At 29.4% G+C, this 22,997-nt stretch overlaps 1 protein-coding gene and 1 long non-coding RNA gene across 3 annotated transcripts in view; both read left to right on the top strand.

Moving 5' to 3' along the window:
• Positions 1–4,680, top strand: part of LOC107436187 (protein O-linked-mannose beta-1,2-N-acetylglucosaminyltransferase 1) — a 74,426-nt gene extending 69,746 nt beyond the window's left edge. For both annotated transcript variants that reach the window (XM_043044531.2, XM_043044532.2), the window contains exon 20: positions 2,928–4,680. In XM_043044531.2, coding sequence (XP_042900465.1) covers positions 2,928–3,057 — 130 coding nt within the window. In that variant the 3' untranslated portion in view covers positions 3,058–4,680. The remainder of the gene's footprint in view (positions 1–2,927) is intronic.
• Positions 4,681–11,443: 6,763 nt separating this feature from the next.
• The window catches only part of LOC139424980 (uncharacterized), a 197,917-nt gene continuing 186,363 nt past the window's right edge, over positions 11,444–22,997 (top strand). The window contains exon 1 of the long non-coding RNA XR_011636128.1: positions 11,444–11,933. This is a non-coding gene — a long non-coding RNA (uncharacterized lncRNA). The remainder of the gene's footprint in view (positions 11,934–22,997) is intronic.

The following is a 22,997-nucleotide window of genomic DNA, read 5'->3' as shown; positions in this document are numbered from 1 at the left end:
TATTTTAATAGATTTATACCGTCACTAACAATAACTTTGGAACAATTATTACTTCAGTTAAATTGTATTAAATCCGCTACGCCAAAATTTTCGCTTATTTTACTTTGGAAGTCTTTCCTCCTTTTGTTAACTATTTTCTTTTATTTGTGTGGTGTGGTTGACTAGATCTTTATATAAATTTTAATTTTTTTTATGTAAATATCCTTCTACTATTTTATCAGAACTCTGTTCATCAATTTTATTACTGCTGATTCAAACTATAAGGAGAAAAAAGTAACTTATTTTTTTTATTCTGTTAATAACATTCTTGTGGAGCTTTCCTGATCGAAACAAAAGGAGGAAAAATTGTTCTGCTAAAGTTTTTCTGAAAGGTGCTAATATTGTTACGTACTCAGCAAGTTCTTAACATCCGTCCTCCATCTTAATACTGCCGTTTGGTTTGTTGGTAGTATTCCGGATATTTCGGAACTATTTATTTCAGAAAGCCAGAGAGAGTCACATAGCATTTTGAAATTCCTTTTTTAAATGTAGTACAATTTCATATTTTTTTTTGAGCTAATATAATCGTTTTTCTTTTGTAACTTCTTTTAGAAATGTAACTTTATCTCAAAATAAGTCAAGTACCGTTTGATTTTCCTACGTAATCAAGATCAGCGTGGTCCAAAAAACTTCATTTTAAAAAGAAATTTAAATTATAATAAATTTTTTAAGTAATAAATATTTATAAAATTTTTTGAAAATTATGTTTTTCTATGTAGACTATAACGAAGGAAGTAATTCTATTTTTGGCAATGCCTGAAGCGTAAAACATAGGGGGGTTCACTTTAAAAAGAGGAGGGGGGAAGGAATTTTCTGTGATGAAGTTTATTATAAAAGTGATGATGTATTCAAGGTATGACAAAAATAGAAATATTTTCTTTTTTTTCACGTTATTAAGCCTGAAAAAAGAAGTATTTTCTAAATTTTTGCCCATATTGTTGATCTGACAAAAAATGAAGTAATTTCTTCTTTTTAATCCACGTTATAGGTCTGACAATAATCGAAGTATTTTTTTTTGTCCACCTTGTCTTCTTTATTTTGTCCACTTTGTCTTCGTTTTTTTTGTCCACTTTGTCTTCTTTTTTTTTTATCCATGTTGTCTGACAAAATTAGAAGTATGTTCTTTTTTTTTCACAATGAAATATTTTTTTTAAATTTTATATTATTTTATTATTTTTTATTATTAATTCATATTGTGCTTTGTGTTTGTTTCTTACTTTTTTTTGTCAGTCTGTTTATTTTTTTATTTATTACGTGTAAGTGAGAACTATAAAACAACCCTTACTAATATTTAAGGTATTTTTTGAGGTGTCATGATTGATTTGAGGTTTATTCGAAGTTGATTTCAAATAGAACCTTAAAAGATCAACCTCCCAACGTGTATAATCAAGGAGTATGAAGTTGTTTTATTCACATTTGAAGTTGTTTTGAGGTTGATGGAAATCTGCTTTAGAGCAACCAGCTTAGGAAGGTTGTTTTTACTGTATGGATTATTTTTTCTATACTTCAAACAAATACGTATATTTGAGGTGTGAATAATTTCACCAGATCTAAACTAAAGTTATTTCTGAGTTATACATGAGGTTGATTTTGTGAGGTGTAAACGAGGTTGACATTGAAGTTTATTAATGAGGTTATTTTTGGTGCAAAACATAACCTCATTTTATACCTCAGGTGTATTTTTCACATCTGTCAACCTCAAAACAACCTCAAAAGCACCTTATTTTTTGTAAGGGAAGGCTTTCTGCTGCAAGTAAGACATTTCAAACTGGTATATTTGCACAGTTGTGGAACTCTGTATTAATTTTGCGCTCATATGTTAAGTTCATGTGTGCTATGTTGATGTTATTTATGTTGGTTACGTTAAAAATATTTATTTATGTTTTATCTCAGTCTGCAGCTGTATTTGTCGACGAACTATTACGAATTTCGACATTTATTGAGAATAAATAAAACTTGTTCCCTAAGCTGAATGCAGCAAACCGAACACACATTTTTCCGAACTATCTCCGCTTTTTAATTGAATTTTCAAATAGTCCTTTATTACGTTAAAATATTATTTGATACTTTTTTCACAGTTTACAACTATATTTATCGACAAACTATGTAACTAATTTTAAAATTTAAAGTGAATAAATAAAACTTGTTCTCTAAAAAAAATAATTCTAAGAGTAAATCCCTTTTTTTCCGAAGTATTCCGCTTTTCTTTCATTGAATTTTCAGCTAAAAAGATACATAATGTTGAACTATAATTAAGGAAATACGCTCTTTTAGGATTTTTCTTGTTTTTAAAAAAATGAATAATGATTTAAGACCTCAAAGCAGGAATACCAACCAAATTACATCCTACATTTGTATATTGGCGTTTATATTGTCCGCTTCTAACTTGTAGTCCGGAATTCCCAGTTAGAAATACAAATATGAATTACATATATTTTTGACCGCGATAGCCTGGTCGGTAGGGCGCTCGGCCCATGTCCGAGAGTTCGTGGGTTCGAACCCCGCCGTCCGAAGACTCCCCGTGTAGTTGGTGACTGATGCACGTTAAAATTCTGTCGAGTCGCAAAGTCCTCCATAGCAAATCAATACCTCTGGTGGTACTGGATTGGAGATCGATCGTTCTCTGATTCAGGTCAAAATTACGATCTGTGTATGAATGGATCCGCCTTATAAACAGGTGTGACGTCTGATGTGGCAGAAGTATAATTATTGGCCATAGATGGCCCCCACTGAAAAACAAGAATCGCACACTCCGCCTTAAATTTGCTCGGTTTCACCAAGCAGGCTTGCCCGTGTGGCAAGTGGCATTAGAATCAACCAATCAACCAACATATTTTTTTAAACTACATTTGAAGTATGGCTAACAATATATTTTTACTCCTTTCCAGGTTCATGTTAAAAGATCACCAAGCCTTTTTTGTTGGGACGAAATCTCCATTGTTTGCTTTTAAACCTGAAAGAGTGCCGGTTGTGAAGTTCGACACCTCTTGCAGTTGCCTCATCAGTTTGATGCTGTGATGACGTCCACTTACTCTGCAACACTTCCACCTCTTATATTGCGAGTCAAAAATCTCAAATGATATCTACTTAAGTGACACCCAGACCAATTTACATTACGCACGCTATACATAAGATCACTGGACAAAAAAATAATAATTCATGAGTGAAAAGCATAGTTTAATGTTATATGTTACCCCTTTTCTGGACTTGACAGCCTGGATTTGGTTAGGAAGTGTGCTCATCCAATCCCAGAATATAACTTTGCAAAACCACCTAATTGCAGCGATGCAGATTTCAGACTTTTAACTGATGTTCTGATATATACGGCAGATTTTCTGTGTGGTTCAAGTCAGGTGATTTTACAGGCAAATCGCATTGAAATAGTGTATGACTGTTCATTAAACCAGTCACATATTCTTCCAATCCAATGAAATTTGCTGTAGTCTTATTAAAAAGTAAAGACATCAACAGCATCCCCCTATTTTTATATTAATGTCAAGTGAATTACCAGGCTGATCAAAATGGAACAGACTGTGTAAGTGTTCATAAAACCAGTTACATATTCTCTTAAATCAATGAAATTTGTTCTTGTCATCTTGAAAAGTAAGGATATCAACAGCGTTACTCATTATGTAGATGTTTACTTAAGGACAACACTTGATCATATAGAATGTTAAAATAAACATTCTGGTTCGTGTTAGTGGTCTCCTCGATGAGAGAGCCTAATCCAAAAACGACCCATGACAGACTCACTTAGTGATTTCTCTTGGAGTGAATGATTTTTTGTTTAGCGAGCTGAATTGAGACTCAATTCTCAATTTCTGAAGAGGAAAATACGTTACCAATTGGGTACTTGCAAAGTGATTATACCTAACCATGTGATTTAAATCAGATTTAATTGGGTACCTGTAAGTGACATCACGCGTGTTTCGAATATGATTAACTTCATAATCGACAATTGTTGTGATTTACCTACAATGACGTCACTTGCAGGTATTCAATATTGGTAGCTGTGTTCAGTTCAGATTAGTAAACAGAATTACCTAATTTAAAATAGTTGATACTATTAAAAGATATGCAATGAAAATGAAATATTTTGTGTTTGATGAATTTTAAATATGAATTGTTAGTATTTTACCATGACTTAAGGATCTAACCACCCTATTCAAAAAAATCTTACGGTGCTAATTTTTCACTTGATTTCCAAAATTTGTGGTTTATATTTATAAAAAATGAAAGTTATTGTAGATTAATTTACTTAAGAACTTGCTGGACGACGTTTAACTCTAGTTTCGCAAAAATTTTATTGACAAAACATTTATAAAGTACGAATTTTTGGAATTATGTGTAATGTAATTTGTTTGTGTTAAGTATATAACGCATTTAATTTGTTTAATGAAATCGCGATATTCTTTAAATTTGATTATCAAAATCGGAGTTACATATTTTAGAAATTATTTGGTGCAACATAAATGATTTGTGATGCCTACTGTGGCTAAGATTTACGCAGTTCTCACGAACATGCATTGATTTTGAATTATCCCTTTTACTAAAAATTTTGTGTATGACGATTTTTGTTAATAAAATTTATTTGCTCTCTAAAATGTAAAATATTTAAAAGAAATTAAATGGACTTTTTTTATTACAAAATAGTCATGCCTGAAAGACTTTTTCTGTAGTGATTAATTAATGTTTTGTGTCATTATAGTTTCAATCACTAATACATATAATTTAATCACAAAATTTTAGAAGAAACTTTAGTTGAATTTTAAAAGAACGATTATTTTCATTATATTGATTTATTTTTTTCTATTAATTTTTAATGTACTATGTATATATTAAGAGTGATGATTAAGAAACATCTCGTATGCAATAAGTTTTGTGTCTTGTGCAATATGTGATTCAGTCCTGGAAGAAGAGTTGCATAGTCTTAAAAGCAGATTTGTTTTGGTTTAATGCATGTTCTTGTTTTTAAAAAAGTGGAAATGTTATTAAATTTATTTACTTTAAAAAATAATTATTAATTGTGCAAATTGTTGTGATAATAAAAAATGAGAGAAACTGCTATAAATGTATGAGTCTATAAAAATATGCCACTCATTGTTCGATAATTTCTTCGGTATTATTTTATTTATATATTCCAATGAGTATATTAGTTTCAAAATATTATAATGCCTATTTATTTGTTTATTTTATTTTGTGTTTTTATTATATAAATATTTACACAGATCAAACAGACAAATTATAAAAATATAGTCTGCCACTTATTAATTACTGTATATCCACGTTGCTGTTTCTAATGACACTTGAACCAGCCAAGCTTGCCAGCCATTGGCCTTTTGCCAATTAAGTCAGGAAGGTGCACCTTTCGTTTGACAAGAGAGCACCACAAGTGTGAAAATACGTCTTGACTCAGAACCACACGGAACGGCAGCACCACTCATTCGTGAGTCAATTTCGGCATAGGGGAAGAAAATTTTCTCCAGATGCTTGTACCCATGGTACTAGTCACAAGACTTTCCATTACTCAGATTTTACGAACACGTATATCTCATGCACTCGCCTAATTTTAGCAGAATCTAGGATCGAACCCTGTCCTTTCCGGACAGGAGTCCGATTCTCTGACCAATGGGCTACCACGGCCTTATATATCCCTTTCCCCCTTAAAGATGCAAAGTAATAAACCCTTGTAAGAATATAATCTTTAATTCAAGCAAAGAGAATTATTTCATTATATAATTTAGTATACACAGTAGAATTCTGTCTTAAATCTTTCTTTAAATAAAGTTTTTTTTTTCTTTTAAATACTATCACCTCCCCACACTCTCGTGGCCTTTAGTCTAAAATTTCGGACTAAAGAGCATTTAATTACTTACCAAAGATGATTTCGGCTTGTACTATTTATATCTGCTATGCAGCTTGCCTGAATTATTTTCCAAATACTATGTAAACGATTTGTCTTATTTTGTATTTATTTTAGCTGTGCATAGGAAAATAATCTGTTTACTTCATGATTTTATTTATGTTTGTGTTATTATTTGATATTTTGTATTACTAACAGAAATATTTTAGAAAACTGTATACTTCATCTCGTCGTTTTACTCGCAACTAAATTATTTATTTCATACATACCAAAACATGATATTTTTATTATCAATATTTATTCTAGAGCTTATTATATTATTCGAGAAAATATTCTATGTTTTGGTTTTGGTTCATTTTAGCTAGTCGAGAATTTTTTTTTCTTTCTAGTCTTTTACTTTCTGTAAAAATATTTAAATTGTAGAAACTCCTGAAGAAAGATAATAAAGTATTTTTTATTTTGAAAGTTGTTCCATTTCATAATTTAATTAACATTTTAGAGTTTATACTTTATTTCAGAATTATTTTTTCCTATTTCTAATTTTTTTATTTTGGTAAAATTTAAGAAATATTTTTGGAGTTTCGTCCGGGACGAAAAATAAGTTATGCAGCTCCATAGATACGTTATTTGGAATAAATAACTATGTATTTTCAAACAAATGAAATTTGCATGTGTTATGTTGTCACTGCCCTTAATGTGTATTTTTCGAATCCTTGTTAAAAATGAAAGCAAAAAATTTACGCACTAAGAGTTAAAAATTATTATGTAAAGGAGGTAATTTTTTGAGAGGGATCTGACAAATCACTGACAAGGCGGGAGTGTATAATATCAAAAAGTTTTTTAAATAATTGTCCTTTATTCATGTCTTCTGTTTTTTTCGGCAATCAAACAGATTTTTATGTTTACTGTCCAATAAAAATGATTTGTATGATTTCAAAAATATTTTTCCATGCCTAGCCTAAATATAATTTGTGAACCCCATTTCTTTTCAATCAATTCAATTTCGTTTTCAAAAGTGATGGTCGCTAAAATAAATTGAGTGGTACAATAAAAGTAATTAAACAAAGGAATCTCTATTAGACAGAAGAAAATAAATTGTGTGACGCAATAAAAGAAAATAAAACAGAAAAAAATTTATTCGTTAACAATTTATTTAAATAAATTTATTTCATTATGTCAATTCAAACAGATTTTATCTCTCTTGACTTCAGTTTTTTTATATTTAAAAAAAATTTCAATGTTAATGTATTTCATTTACGTCGCACTAGAACCAAAGAATATAGAGAGGTGAAGTCCAACTCTTAAAATACGTAACTAACGCGGGGAACAATTCGGTTTGGTATATACCAGAAAAAACAACTTACAGAGTAAGCAACATACTCAGATTTAATAAAGCTTCTTATGTACTAAGATCCAGCGCATGCGCATAAAGAGCAAAGTGATTGTCAGGAGGTACGCCTCCTGTGAACCGTATGTTTGTCAACTTTACCACTGCCACTACCATTTTAGTCTTTCTTTGTCAAAATGAGTTAGCAGATTTAATCAACATGAATGATATTAATGTATTCACAAAGGAATATATTTATTAGCAGTACAGTACTGTTTATGAATAGGGTAGAATGCAGAACAAACCAATCATAAATAAAAAAAGAAAATTTTCCTTCTTCGCCCTCACCCCAGTAGTGGTTGGAAGGAGAGAAGGGTTGAAATCAGTTTCAAGAACTTCTGTTGCGTCTTCCTAAATGTTGCTCCTTCCTTTATACGCAGGAATCACACCACCTTGGAGAATCGGTTTACATTATGCTTACGGAAGCTAGCCTTCTCCCCCTATGTATATTTTTCACTAGAACTGCGCAATTGGCTGGGCTATTGGCAACGGACTGGGAAATATCCCTAAGGATGATCCGAAAACATGCCATCACAATTTTGATCTTCTGCAGAGAAAGTCGAGAGTCTAATGTCGCAGTATTAAGAAGTTAGTTTACATGCCAAAATGGAAAATAACAAATCAACGAATTAAATATCTAAAGATGCCTTACGGGAAAAGAAATTATAAAATTAAACCTCACTGTTCAATTGGAAATACAGAATATGACTGAATAACCTATAAACATAAGTGAGTGACTGTCTGTATTTCCAATTAATTAGTTTGATTTAATATTATAATTTTTTAGCCCGTTCAGCATTTTAAATTAAAATTATTTAGTTGCATTTCCACAAGCTGCTGAGCGTATCGCGTGTTATTTTTGTCTACAAATTTAGCAGTTAACAATTCTCGAACTAATCATCGAAAGTTATTTTTTTATTTCATCGTATTATCTGTACATTTTTTAGACACTTTAGCAATTCCAACTTTTTGAGTGATGTTGTTTTTTCGCGACAAAACAAAATGTTATGTTAAGTTGAACTCCAAAAGAGAGGTGGCACAACTCTTACGATATTTGTTAATATAGAAAGATTTAAATTCATCCACAAATTCAAACATTGAAAATTCAAGTTTAACTTACATTTAAACATTAATCAAATTTAAGATAGTAATATATTCTTTATTTTCAAAGACACCATCTTCAAGTTGCAAAAAGTAAGAGAAAAATATTTTATATTTTAAAAACAGGTATTTCAGTTGAGAAACATGTATAAAAGCTTTTTGTGAAAAGAAAGGTTAAATCATTTTTAAATTTGAAATTTGTGAAGAATGATTTTATTAAAATTACCTTTTAAAAATAAAGACATTTTTTTTCTCATCCGATATTAATTTATTTATTTAAAATTCACAATTGTACAAATATTTGAAGAAATAAATTTAATTATTATGCTCTTAGACAGATAGTTAAAGTCAGAAATAATCGAATTACTTTTTTCATTTAAAATTTCACTTAGCAAGAAAAATTATAACATATGTTTTTAATGCTATTCGCATAAAATATTTTTATTATTTTTTAGCACGAGTTTTACTGCAAGTTTTTATTTTCACAATTTTTTGAAATGCGTAACTAAAATATTACTTTTTTCATGTTTTATACAATTTTCAGTTTGCTCTAGTATTTCCTTTACGCTCGTCTTTAACAAACGTCTGAGTAAAGTTGTTTGAATTTAATATTAACGTCATTCAGCGTGAGCAGAACTAAGCACTAAAAATTCAACAACAGCGTCAATCCAAATTGAATTTAACGTATATAAAAAAAATAAGCTACCTGTCTAAATTTCGTATTCATATTCAGTAAATGAAAACCAAGTTAATATTTATGGTTAGATCTTCTGTTACAACGTTTTCATTAGCTGAATTTTCGTCTGTGAGAGGGAAATATTGCACTCAAAATTTCGACGAATTTCCAATAGCTTAGAGCTCCGTGTTTGGTGACAGTTCAAGTTTCACCCGTTTTCTGATTTTTTTAAAATTTTTTTTATATTATAACCAGTGTTGAACAGCCGACATAATTCAGAGTTTACAACTATCAATGTTCAACTCCATGACCTTGCAATTTTGAAGCGAACCCAGAAGTCAAGATAACTCCTGGATTAAGCATTGGGATAAACTAACCTTAGCGGAGGACTTTTTTGTTGGGACTAACCCGGATTTGTGTTACGTAGAGAGGAAAAACATGAAACCTCCCACCGTTAGCCCGACTTCAAGGGGATTTTTAAACATGATCCGTCTACCACTCGAGGATATTTTATGTCAGCACTGTGGTCGGCGCTAGCCGGGAACATAATTTGTACCAACCAGCCACCGTTTTGATTCGAACCTGGGTTACCACGTTGGGTGGCGAATGCTCCTCAGCCACCTCGAAATAATAAATAGTATTTTTCCCTCTATTATCAGAATCGTCGCAAAAATAATCGCCAATAAATTTTTTTTTATCACTTTTCACCTCCACGTACCGTTGGTGAATGCGTATTCACCAACGGCAGAATTTTGGCGCGACAGCCAAAGGTGAAATGGCGATAGAAAGCCAAATATTGTAAGCCTTTATTCGTTCTACAAGCTGCGAAACTTTAATTTTTGGGTTTGACTAAGGACTGTTATGCGTTCAGTAAATACATTTTTAAAGGATTCTCTCATGTATATTAATTACATTGAGGAAGAATTGTTTTGTTGAATTTGTACAAATTTTTGACCTTGCTTAATTCGTGTGTGGGGATTTCAAATCTGAAACCAGTTTTATTCTAAAACTGTAGAGTTTTTTAAATGACATTTTTAGTCTATTTTTGTTGACATGTACAAATCTAAAAATATTATATATAACAGAGGTTCGTATAAATATTGAGACAAACTTTTAGAAGAGTTGGGTGCGCACATCGTCAGGGTTAAAATTTCACAGGAACCCATTCCTTGGAAATGCCATTGTACGCAATTAGGGGCGCTTCACTTATTATGACCTGTTCAAAGGCACACGGAAAAAAAGTTCATGATCCTAGAGATTTATCTCAACATTTGTGCTGCCCCCTGTTAAGCATAATATTTTTAAACTTTTACCTTTCATCAAAAATGGAAAAAAAAAGTCATTAAAAACTGAAGCATGGGGGAAAAAACGATTTTAGATTTGAAATAAGCGATACCGAAGCATTTAAAATCTCTTTCAAAATCTCATGCAACTAGAGAAAAAAAAATGTTCCTCAGTGTTATTATTGGTTACGATCGCCGTAGTGAGAGCTTTTTAAGAACTAAGCGGAACTCAATACCTGCATTGATTGTACACATATTTTACGCAAACACTTTATAAGAAATGATTATTTATATATGATGAGGTAAAAAACATGATAAATTTTGTTTCTATACAAAAATAAAATGGGGCTAAGAATGATGGTTGAGAATTTCATATTTGGTTATAAGCTTTTTGTTGAACTTCTTAGAAATCGCGATTTTTAAAATTAAGTTTTTCCACCTCTACGTTTATTATTAGGTCAAGAAAAAATTATGAACTATTGCGCAGAATAAATAAGAAATAACCAGATTTTTTTAATATCATGTTATAACTGGTGACATAGACAATCACGTATCTCACCCTTAATTTTTTTCCATTTCAAGAATATTTTATTACTAACATTTTTTTTCCTTCTTAACCCTGATTTGCTGCTTTAATTATTAACAGATAAATATACGTTACTTGTTTTGTAATTTATATTATGTAGAAATTGTGGAGACTTAGCTGAAGTAAATTAAATTACTTTACTGGTTACTGAAAAGAATATTAATGTAAAACAAGACATGTTCAATGCTTACTTTTGGAAATTTATATTTAGGTTATACATTATAAAAGTTATTTTCAAAATAACAAGAAAAATTAAGAATAACAATAAATGTAATTCTTAAAAATCCATTGAGTTTTTGTTTTAAGTTAAATTATATTTTTCATCAATACTAAAAGGAGTGGAATATAAAAGAGTAAATTATATTTTTTAATACCCAACTGTAGTTTCGGTGCCATTTAAGGAAAAGTTATATAAAATTAACAGACAAATTTAAGTTATTACTAATTAATATTGAGTTATACTTAAATATTAAGTTATACTATTTAACTAAAAATAGATTCGAAATGACATTAATCAGAGATAAGCACCAGATAGAATTTATATATATTTCAGAAATCGGGAATTGTGTTTCTTGTGACTTTAAAGGTTTCACATGTTTTGTTTTTTTATTGCGAAAATTTAAAAAATCACATGCAGAGTTTAATGTTTTTATTTCTTTATTTATTTTGTTATTAGTTGATAATATCTAAGTCACCATTAAAACTACACAATAAAAACTGTAATGTAATATCTCTCCGAATATGAAGTTGAACAATCCAAAAATTGTACGAAGGAACACTTTAATCCGGGTTAACACTTAATCGAGCGTTCATACACGATTTGAAGGATGTAGTTTAAACCTGAACACTTATAAGAGATTAGGCTTACACCACACAAAACGAGAGTTATTTTTGCTTCCGAGGACAATGATTGTTGTCGTGCTTTTTTTTATTGCCAGAAGTTGCGTTTACAATTAAGAATTTGTCTTTGTTTGTGTTTATTGTTCGCTGTTAAATAGGTATGTACGTTTTTAAATTTATCTTTTAAATATCTATGAACTGTATCAAGTGATTTTTTCATGCGTAATTTTTATCGAATTCCATTCTGTTAAGCATTTTCCGAGTTCGTCTTCATGTTCTCTCCGTGCTACATGTAAGTTTGATTAATAAATTAATTTTATTCATATGAATTAGTGCATATATCATTCTAAATTAGTGATTCTTAATTTATACTGTATCGCAAAAAATTTATTAACTCTTATGCGTATCTTATCTTACTTTAATTAAAAATTTTAGTGCTGAGTAAAAAAAAATGGCGGCGGCTACTTTGCACCAAATAGTGTAACAGAGCATTCTCAGTTAGTAGATCATCACTTTTGTGCAAAATTGTTGACCCTATTTACGCTGTTAAGATGCACAATTTTTTTTTCAGTGTAATAAGTCTGTGACATAACAGTAAATACAAATCAGTTATGACCAATTAATAGCAACAAATAGCATTTTTGATTGTGAATTACCTGTACATTCAAATTAATGCAAATAATATGCATTTGCAAATACTTCACAGTCGTAGCTAATTATGAACGATATTTGAAAAACAGTTCTGGTGACTCATTAAAAAAATTTTTTTGAGTAGTATCATAAAAAAAGTATATAATTATTAGAATTAATGATAGAAAAAAGAATGTATCTCTGAAAGTATACACACATATGTTTTTAACTCAAAACTGTGTTTCTCTTAAACATACACTTTTTAAATTCAAATCTGCTTGTTTATTGCTTACATATTTATGCTTAAACTATTTTGAGATTAGACACATTTTTTTCAAATATCTGCAATGCTGATAAGACAGTTTGTATTTCAGGTCTTACTGTGATCATGTTTCATTTTATTTAGTGTTTTAGATTATATAATTTTAAATAGACGAAATTGGGTAAGAAATGCGTGCAGTTAAAATTATTTTTGAGGACAATCTTATCACTCTTAGGAGTGGGCACCTCATAATGTTTTCGAAAATTTTGAGGGACCCAATGAGCATTGCGCAAACTTGATAAACGCGAGACTGAAACTGTCAGTTTTTTCTGTAATATTCTTTTGCAGAATTAGGTCATTAACTTTAATATTTAATTTTATGACATCGAAAAATTTTAAGTAAGAAGCAATATTAACAGTAATATTGTAATAATGCGAAGTTTAATTATGTAATGAACTTAGAATTATAATGCGATAAAAAAAATTACTTGGAAAAATTATTCATAGGTGAATTCTTTATAAGTCTATTATTTATGGTACTTTCAGATATATTACAGAAAAATATTTGGTAACTATAAAATTATTATAAAAAGTTTAAGAAACATCAAAAAGTACTAAACGTTTTTGCAACTCTTGCTGCAGGTTCTATGACTCCATTTGGGTTCGTGACCCGCAGTTTAAGAAACGCTGATTTAGAATAAAATTTTTCATAAAAAGATTTCACAATCGGTGCCTATTTTTATTACGAAAACAATGTAAATAAAAATAATTTGGTAAATATTCACCTTAATACTTACATCCTTATACTATCTTGCGAGTATTTTTATTTTTATTTTGATGATGCAGCCTAGAAGGTACAATGTAAGGAAATAATTGATAATAATGAAATTTTCACACTAAAGCTTCACTGAGTCATTTTGCATCGTATAATTTTATCCTTTAGAACAGCTCACCCATGGATGTCACCTACAATTGTGCATCATAGTTTATTTCATTATATCCATCCATGTGGGAAATTCATCACTCACTGTCAAAAGTTAAATTTGAAAACATGGAAGTACTCCGAAAGAAGTGCAAATTTAGGCTTCTGGAAATGCAAAATACATGGTAAAAACATATTAATATAATTATTAATATGTTTTTACCATTAATGCAATGCTTGTTAGCATTTATATAATGTTTTCCATAATGTCTTTACCCGATTAATGAAATGCCAATCATAGATTATACGTACTTTATTATTAAAGGCCTGCGCATAATTCAATCTTAACTAATAAAAATACTGTACAGAGTAGAATTTTAAATGGTGGAATATGGCATTTTCATTAATAGTTCAAATTATTTAAACTATTTATAATGTGAAGGTACCAAATAAAACTTATATAGTTACACTGCCACATATGCTTTAAAAGGTTTAATGAAAATTAATAACAATATTGAATACATTATGTTATTTACTTAACTTACTAATACACTATTTATATTACATACTATAGTAAATACAAATTATAAGAATAAAAATGCAAAATGATAATCAATTAGTTATAGCTATCTAAACAAAGTAAGATTAAGAATTATGATTAAGTAAGATTAAAATTTACATAAGATACAGCAATACTGAGTTGTTATTTTCTAATAAAGCTTAAAACATTTTCGAATTACAAATCATAATAATTAGCAAATGATATGCTACCAAAATTTTTTGTATTGATGCATTAGTAAATAGCAATTAGACAAAATTAATTTCAACTTATTAACTAGAGTACAATTCTAAAAACTTTACTGTACTTTACACTTAAAATGTATTTTCTTCGCTTGTATTAAAAATAGATAAAAAGCAATCTTTAATTCTGTTAGAAACCAATCTTCGTATAAATCGCTCTCCAGACATTATATTTAATTGAAAAGCTATCTATTGTCTGACTACAATGGATAGCATTTTTCATCTCATTAAAAGTATTTTTAAATAAACCTGACTTGGAAATAGTTTAGAGAATAGCTTTTAGTTCTTAATTATGGATTAAATTTTTGGAAAAATCTTAAATTTTTTTTACTAATCTCTCTCTTCGATTGGTAATTTAGCTAATCCTAACCTCACAATGTTGAAAAAAATAATAAAAAATCAAGAAACAGATATCTAACCAAATATTGTGATAAATGATATTAAGTACATCGATTAAAAATTAAAACTAAAAATATATTCATTTATTTAACTTATTTTTTCTACACACATTGGTATGCATGAAACTCACGACAGACCAAGCATGGCATAAAGGGACAGGATTACACTTTTAAACATTCTTTGGCGAGGACAAAAAGCTAAGTATATTTTTGCTCATGCTCATTAAACTCAGACGACGGCCAGATGGCCGAGCGGTTAGCACTCCTGACAGCGAAACCGATGGCTGCGGGTTCGAATCCCGCTCGGCATCGATGTTTCTCTCTCTTGTGTTGTCCTCTGTTGTGTGTGATGTGGCCCACCCTATAAACATGTGGCAGTGTGGCGTGGGTAATGCTGCTCGCCTCCGTGACTTTGGTTCAAAGGTGCCCACTGGGTAAAGTGAAATGAGTACCAATTCCGGCATCTTCTAAGGCGAATAATAATGTTCAGTGCCTGCCATTTGAAAAAAAGAAAAAAAATTAACTAAGACGGTGTACGTGTTGGCAAAGAGTGCCATAACTCTCAAATTTAAAACGGACCTCTGTGCTAAATGACAGATCGAGTTTCAATCGTTTCCGGAACAGTACAAACAGACTTTTATCACCGTGTTATTGTAAATCTGAATTTCGACCCCATTCCAACCAGTAAAAATGTTAACTTCTTGGCTGGAGCTCTGCGTTTGAGCACAAGCAAGTTATAACTGTTTTTTTTTTTTAACGCTGCAAGCAAAATGTATCACCGTTTTATCGTCCAAATAAAATTTATAGTCACTTGAAATTTCAAGTGGAACCTCGCGTTAAATAGAAATAGAAAAGTGCAACATTTGCTTGCAACATTCAGAAGACACTTTAAAATTGTTTTCGGAATGTAGGAAAATTTAGTTCCCTTCTATTTTTTTTCGATATTTTAATGTTTTCGAAGTAAAAAGTTTACCAATAAATAAATAAATAATTAAGCAAAATAAAAATTTTAAAATTTAACTTCTTCCTGATAGAATACAAATATGATAACAATTTTCTTTTGTCCTCATAAGAAAAAAAAAATACTTAAGGGTGCGTGTTATTTTCGTAACATATCGCCATCGCAAGTTTCTCCCATGTCTTTCGAAGGTGCGCTGTACGTTTTTCATTTTAGATCTTGTAAATACAACACGAATTTTTCATTTTTAGTTGTTTTGAGACAAATAGTTTACTTTTTAATTTTTATTTTTCATTTCCGATTAAGTCCCCCCCCCCATCAAAAACAATTTGAGGTACTTGATCCAAATAAAAGAGATCAAAAGAGTCTGGAGCAGTGCAATTTTTTAAGATATAATCAATCGACGTTGAGTGTCGTTTTAAAACACTTTTTTAATCCAACTATATGCATTATTTATTTCTTTTTAAACCTTTGGTAAGTTTCATTAACATTTTTAAACATATTTCATCACTTGAAAATTTGAATTTTTTTTTGAACTTGTGTTTTTTTAGGGTGGGGGATACGTTGTTTCCCTGAGTACTTTGATTAAAAATCAATTTCAGACATCGTGGTCTTTTTTTTCTTCTTTCAGTTTATATATTTAATCGATCCTTATCTTCCTTCTTTATCTTTCAAGTACCTTTGTTTAGACTTTTATTGCCGTACTCGTGCTGTTATTTTTTATTTATGTTTGGAAAAAATTTAAATATTCTCTAAATATTTTACTAAAAATAATTGAATGGTTTACTGTAAAGCACTGATAATTTTTTTTCTTGAATAAAGAGAATTCTAATTTGGTATTTGCACTTACTTCAAGAAGAAGAAGATCACAGATACTCACACATGTGATCTATGATGTCAGCGTGAGCTGATCGTTAAAAAGCCAAATGGCGTGCTTAAGATCAGCTAAGTTTCATCACATGAGTTAGAATAATAATTAAAGTGAAGTTAATTAAATACACCGCTGTAACGCATATCGAATTTGTTGAAATATAATTCTTTTTCGTCTACATCTTTTGCTTAACTTAAATTTAATATTCGTTTTTGTATTTTATTGTAAATGTGATATATTTTCATTCAGTGTATCTGGCAACTTCGATGCATAAGTTTGTTTATGTTCTACAAAGCTTTGTGACTATTTTCGTGTTAGGAAATATATAGTGAAAGAATTGAAATCTTTTTGTGAAAAAATAAGTAATGTGTTACTTAAGAGAATAGATACTCCACGGGCTTCGCTTGCTTACTTGAAATAAAATGGAAAGAACAGTTGCTAACGTAAACAAATGCCACATTTCAACAACCAATCAGAATCGAGATACCCACACTACGTCACTTGCAGGTATCCCTTTGTTTAATCGGATTTCTCTTCTTTCGCTTGTCAGCTTTACTTTGAATTAAGTATATTATGAAATTTTGTTGACAATTCTATTTGAAAATGAGTTTATTGTGAAAATTTGCTGATACTTATATATTTATTTTTAATTAATTTATTGACACTTATATTTTAAATTAAGAGTTTTCATTATGAAACAATGCTAACTCTTCTACTTAGAATTAAGTTTAGAATAAAAATTCACAGTCACACAATTATGCATTGAGTACTTTTACTATCGACGACTTTTCTGACATTTCGATTTAAAATAAAAAATTTAATGAAATTTAGTTATCATTACCATTTTGAAAGTTTTTTGTGACTTATGCTAACACCAAAAACATCTACTTGTTTTGACATGGATAAAAAATGCTTAGTTACACTTTTTCAATATTATAGGAAAAAAAAAGAATCCAGCTTTGCTATTAATATTAATGGTATTTAAAGATTTTTCGGCATTTCAAATCGTATTATTATTTTATTTTCTTGAAAGATTTCAATCACACAATCCTATCAAGAAGTTAATTAATACCTCGATTTATTATTTATTATTTTCCTTATTTCTATTCAAATTACGCTAAGAAAATTTGACGCGACTTAGAGGTTAACAGAATACACTCTCGAGAAAAAGATTTTAATAATAAAAACATACTAAAACATCTAGCGTAAGTAACCCCCCGAAATGCAGAGCTGTGTTCATTAAAATTTCTTCCTGAGTAATTGACTTGGCATTTTTTTTCTCGAGAGAAAGCTTTAAATTTTAAGAAGACTACCTTCGTATTCCAGGCGCAGATTTTCTTCAACAACATATTTTAAGCTGGTTTTTTTAAATTTCTATTAAAGAGAGCGGAAACTAGAGTTTAACTAGGTTACGAATTTATAAACGAAATTTTCAGTTTATTTTTCTTACCTTTTTGAATAAATTCGATTGAATTTGGAATGGGATCACAAGACTTGCACATGCATAAAAGCAATAATATAAAATATTGGAGAATTAATTTATGTAATATGAAATGTAATAATATGTCTGAGAATTTTACATGAGTTTTAAGAAAAAAAAAAGATTAAATTTCGATAGAATACTCTACGCTAGAGTTTCCTGAACTTTTCCAAGTTGCGGCATCCTTACGAGATTTGAAATTACTCGGCACTTAATATTTGTTTGAGCATATAATACTTATTATTAATATTAATTTAATGCATATATTAATTTTAATTAATAACTAATTTAATTAATAATTAATTTTTAACTAATATGAATTAAAAGCATACAATATTTGTTTGTGATATAACATTTATTTCTGTGGTGATAAAAGGCTTTGTTAAAAGTGTAAAATTTCTATTGTACATTGTCGTTCTATTAAAGGAGGGATACTGCAGCCAAAAATAAAGCCAACCCTGGAATATAAGTATTTTTTTAAATTTCCATTGCCCACCTGTGTTAAAATTTCGTAAATTCAGGCATTTACAGGGCAGATTTGTTGTCCACTCTTTCAGGGACACCAGATTAGGTGGGCCAACATTGCTCCCACAGTAAGGTCAGATAGTACAGTACAGAAAACATTCAGTACATTACAGAACATCCATGATTTGCGGATTATTATTATAATTTTTTTGGTGAATGGCGGCCACTTGGGTCTATTTCCCATTGGCCTCAGAAATGCCAGAACTGCTGCTCTCTTCTCGTTACCCAGTGAGCAGATATTTGTTTTCAGGCGACATTTTCTCTTAAGAACTTCAACTGCAGAAGAATCATCTTAGCACATGTATGACGCAACAAAAGGAATAATAAAAATAATAGAGATGTCCTTAATATATTTAATGTTTATCCAAAATTCTATCAACTCTACCTTGATATTAAATTTTTTTAGCTTTTTTCGATTACTATTAGCTTCCCATTGCTATATTTTAGCATTACAAATATAAATCGCTGCACAATTTTGTCTCAATCCTTGTCCCTAGCACACATTTTGGCAGCAAATGTTTTTGATAGTCAGTTCAATTCATTCCTGGTTTTTAAGGATATTGTATTTAGTGTTAATAGAACATGAAGTTCACAGGACAAAAAAATGAGCTATTTTAACTGTGTAGAAAACCGCACAGTAAAAAATTACTGATTAAAATACATAAAAAGTTCTGACTCCCTGAGTGCAACATCCGTAAAATCCATTTGCTGTTATCAGATCGCTAAAATTAAATTATATTACTTGTTCTAAAATTACAACCTATGCAAACAAGGAGAGACAAAAACGACAACGTTGAATAACTTTTGATCTAAGCATGGGAACTTCACGATCTAGGACTCAATCTTAGTGCTTCCAGTGGATGTTCGGAAATATGCTTATTAAATAGAAAGGATGAATCGGTCGACTCGTCCCTGAGAATCGAATTTTAAATAAAGCTCTTTTCAAATTCGATTTCTTAGTAACTATTCGACTGATTTATCTCAAAATTTGAATTTTTCCAGGTAAAATTACGCTCTTTAAAATGAGGTAAATAATTGCATATCGTACAATTCACAATGTTTCGACAATTTTTAAATAAAATAGTAAAAAATAATAAATATTTAATGAAAGTTATTTCCTGTATGGAATTATCTTTCTTATTTATCATGGAATTAAATTTGAAAATAAATAATTGTGATAATATAAATAATTATCAGAATTATTTATTTTCATATTTAATATAATTGTGAAAATAAATAATTGCGTGCAAATATTTTTCAATTCGCTTAAAAATATCTCCAGATATGGTAAAATACGCAAAAAGTAAAATTATCGTTTAGGGAAGTAGCGCTGATTTTAGACTGCGCCCCTGACCATTCTATCCGGACTGTATTTTTCAGATTGCGGATGAGGTCTATATTTTGCGGTCAGAAATTACCGTCGGAAAGAAAGCATATTTAGCCATATTTACTAGTGTATTTAGAAAATACATTTTTGTGTGCGATTTCATGAACTATTGTCTGCACTAATTAATTAGCATATTTGAGGTCACCCTCTCAAACCATTAAGATTGAGTCATGGAACGTGAAGATCCGTTCATTAGATCAAAAGTTATTCAGGGCACTCTGTTTCCCCCCTTTTTTTGCACAGTATACTTACACATTATTCACATCAGTAAAAATGGCTTGATTGTCGCGCAGTCTCGTACTTGTAATTTTCTTAAAATTAATTTAGTGAATTTTTTTGTGCATCCATTTATTAGGCGGCAAAAAAAAGTATTTAAATTTTCGAGCACCGCATTTCGACTTATTTGTATGAAATTCTTGCCTTTATACTTTATTATTTATTCGACTATGCATTGTTACTTAGTACTAGATAATTAAATTGCAGTACAGTAATTTTTATCCATTTTTTGAACTTTCTTAGTTGGATTTATCACGTTGCCGTGCTGTTATGCTATTTGTTATACTTCTATATCCTGATTGTGCAGATAACGAGCAACTTCTATTATGCAAAATAGTTGCCAAAATTCTGAGCCAAACGTTCAAACATTATTATAGTATTTAAACCAACATAGTGTTTTTATTTATAGTATAAAAAAATAAAGGAAAATTATAATATGTTTGTTATTATAATATATCATGTAAACAAAATTTAAAAAAAAATCTGTCTAACGTACTAAAAATAGAGTAATTTATTGTTTGTACAGTAGCGAGTATGTTAATAGAATTAAATAAATGTAAAAAAAAAACAATTTAATATTTTTTTAAATTATAGGCATTCTTCGAGTTCAGAAATAGTTTTATTTGTTTTGGATTAGATTTTACCGAGCTTTTATAGTTATCAATAAATTTTTCTTTCTTATACCATATTTGAACGAATGAAATAAGGTTATTTTTCTTCCTACAATTCCTTTTTTCAAGCATATATTTGCTGATAGACCATAGATATGAAATTTTTTTTGTTGGAATTTCCGAAAATGAAACTTAATTCTTGGCAATGAATTTTTCTTTTCGTTCTTTTTCATTTTCAAATTATGGCAAGAAACTAAATCTTGTTAAAAAATATTTCCTTTCTGAATGGAAACTTCTCGTTTAATTTCGTACTAAATATCTCTTGTGAATTTTTCTTGTTTAATTCTATAATTCTTTCTTCTTTTGTTATTTTCTCCTGCAGTGAACCTATTTGCGGTTTTTTAAACAGAAAGAAATGGTCTTATTTCCATTCCGTTGTATGAAAAGCAAATTGGAAATCTCTAGTTGGAAAAAGTAAAAAAACATTCTCATTTATTTTATCAATATTCTCGCTATTGTAGTAGTATTTTAACCATCAAACAAACTGCGTTTCCATTTTAACTTACAAAATAATATTAATGTCCTATTATCAATTTAAACAAAGAAAAACAAACACCAATATCAATTAAAATCTTTTAAGAAAAATGAAATAAAATAATCCTTAAAAAAATTCCACGCAGCTTCTTTTAAGCTTGAAAAAAAAGGCATAAAACTCTATCTCAAACAAAACATAAAACGTTTACTATCTAAAGGACATCATTACAAGATGATCTTTTAAACAATAAACACCTACACTTTAAAAGCTTGAAGGGAAAAAAAAACAGTTGCTAATTCTCCAAAGAAAATCATGATCTTGGTATGTAAGGAAAATCAGAATCAAATCTTTTCACTGGGGTACAATGTGTTTGATAATGGGAGGTCGGTATTCGCCCTTTGGGATGCGATTGAGACTCCTTTATGGTACTTTTGTGAGTTCTCTGGACAGGAAATGAAGACCCATGGTCCTGTCATCAGCGTCCAAAATCAAAGAGAAATGGCACAGATGAAACATTCCAAGAGAAAAAAGCTTCTACGCTCTTTATCTTAAAGAATGAAAACGGTGGACTCAGTTGAAGTTAAGTAGTTTTGTTTATGATGTATTATGGGTATCGATTCCGATTTTTGAAAGGTATTATTGTTTTATTTAGAAAAATCAAATTTTGATAGTTGTAAAATTGAAAAGGAAGCGCAGTTTTTGAAAAGGATTTTATTAGAAAAAACAACATCCTATAAAAATCATGTAAAAACTTAAAAAATCTTTGTTTTTCAGGTTATGTTTAGATTTTTTTAAAAAGATGTGTTAAAATTTGGTCTACGCATGATCATTTAAAGATTGTCTTCTGAATAATGGTCTGCAAATCAAGAAATTCTATTCTATTGATTGGTATTGATTTTAAAATACTCAATGATTAGAAACAAAAGTAGAAATTTCTAAGTGTATCAGTGAAATGTGTTATTAAACAAAGTACTTATATAACTTACTACTTATATTATTACTTATAATTTATATAACCTATATTATTAACAAAGCTCTATTAGTTGAATAAATTTTCCTATAATACAAAATATGCTTATGCAGGAAAATGTTAGAAAACGTAACGTTTTATGTAACTATAGAAATGCAAAAATTAAAAAAATATAAATATGACCAGCTATGTTAGAAAACAAAACAATGTAAAGTTAGGAAAACGTAACAATATAAGACGTTAGGAACCGTTACAATGCAATATGTAAATAAGACCAGCACTTATAAATGATTTTTAATTAATTATTTTAAATCATTTTTATAAAAGTTCAGCTTTTAAAGAATGAAGTTTTAAGACAAAAAACAATTTTTCCTGGAACTGAATTCAAATTTTCATATAATTTATAGAATATTTTCTGAAACGAAAAATATGCATTTAGAAGTATAAACTGTTTAGAAACTGAAATTTTCTTTAAGAATACGAAAAGAACTAAGAGCGATGCGTTCTTTATATTCGTTATTCTGAATGCTTTTTTAATGATCAAGTTAACTTCTTATATTAAATAAAAAAATAAAATACCTACATCCTTATTGCTA

Source organism: Parasteatoda tepidariorum, chromosome 2, assembly GCF_043381705.1.
Source record: "Parasteatoda tepidariorum isolate YZ-2023 chromosome 2, CAS_Ptep_4.0, whole genome shotgun sequence".
In the NCBI taxonomy this organism is placed as follows: Eukaryota; Metazoa; Arthropoda; class Arachnida; order Araneae; family Theridiidae; genus Parasteatoda; species Parasteatoda tepidariorum.
Note: the sequence above shows the minus strand (reverse complement) of the source record. Positions and strands in the feature narration are given on the sequence as shown.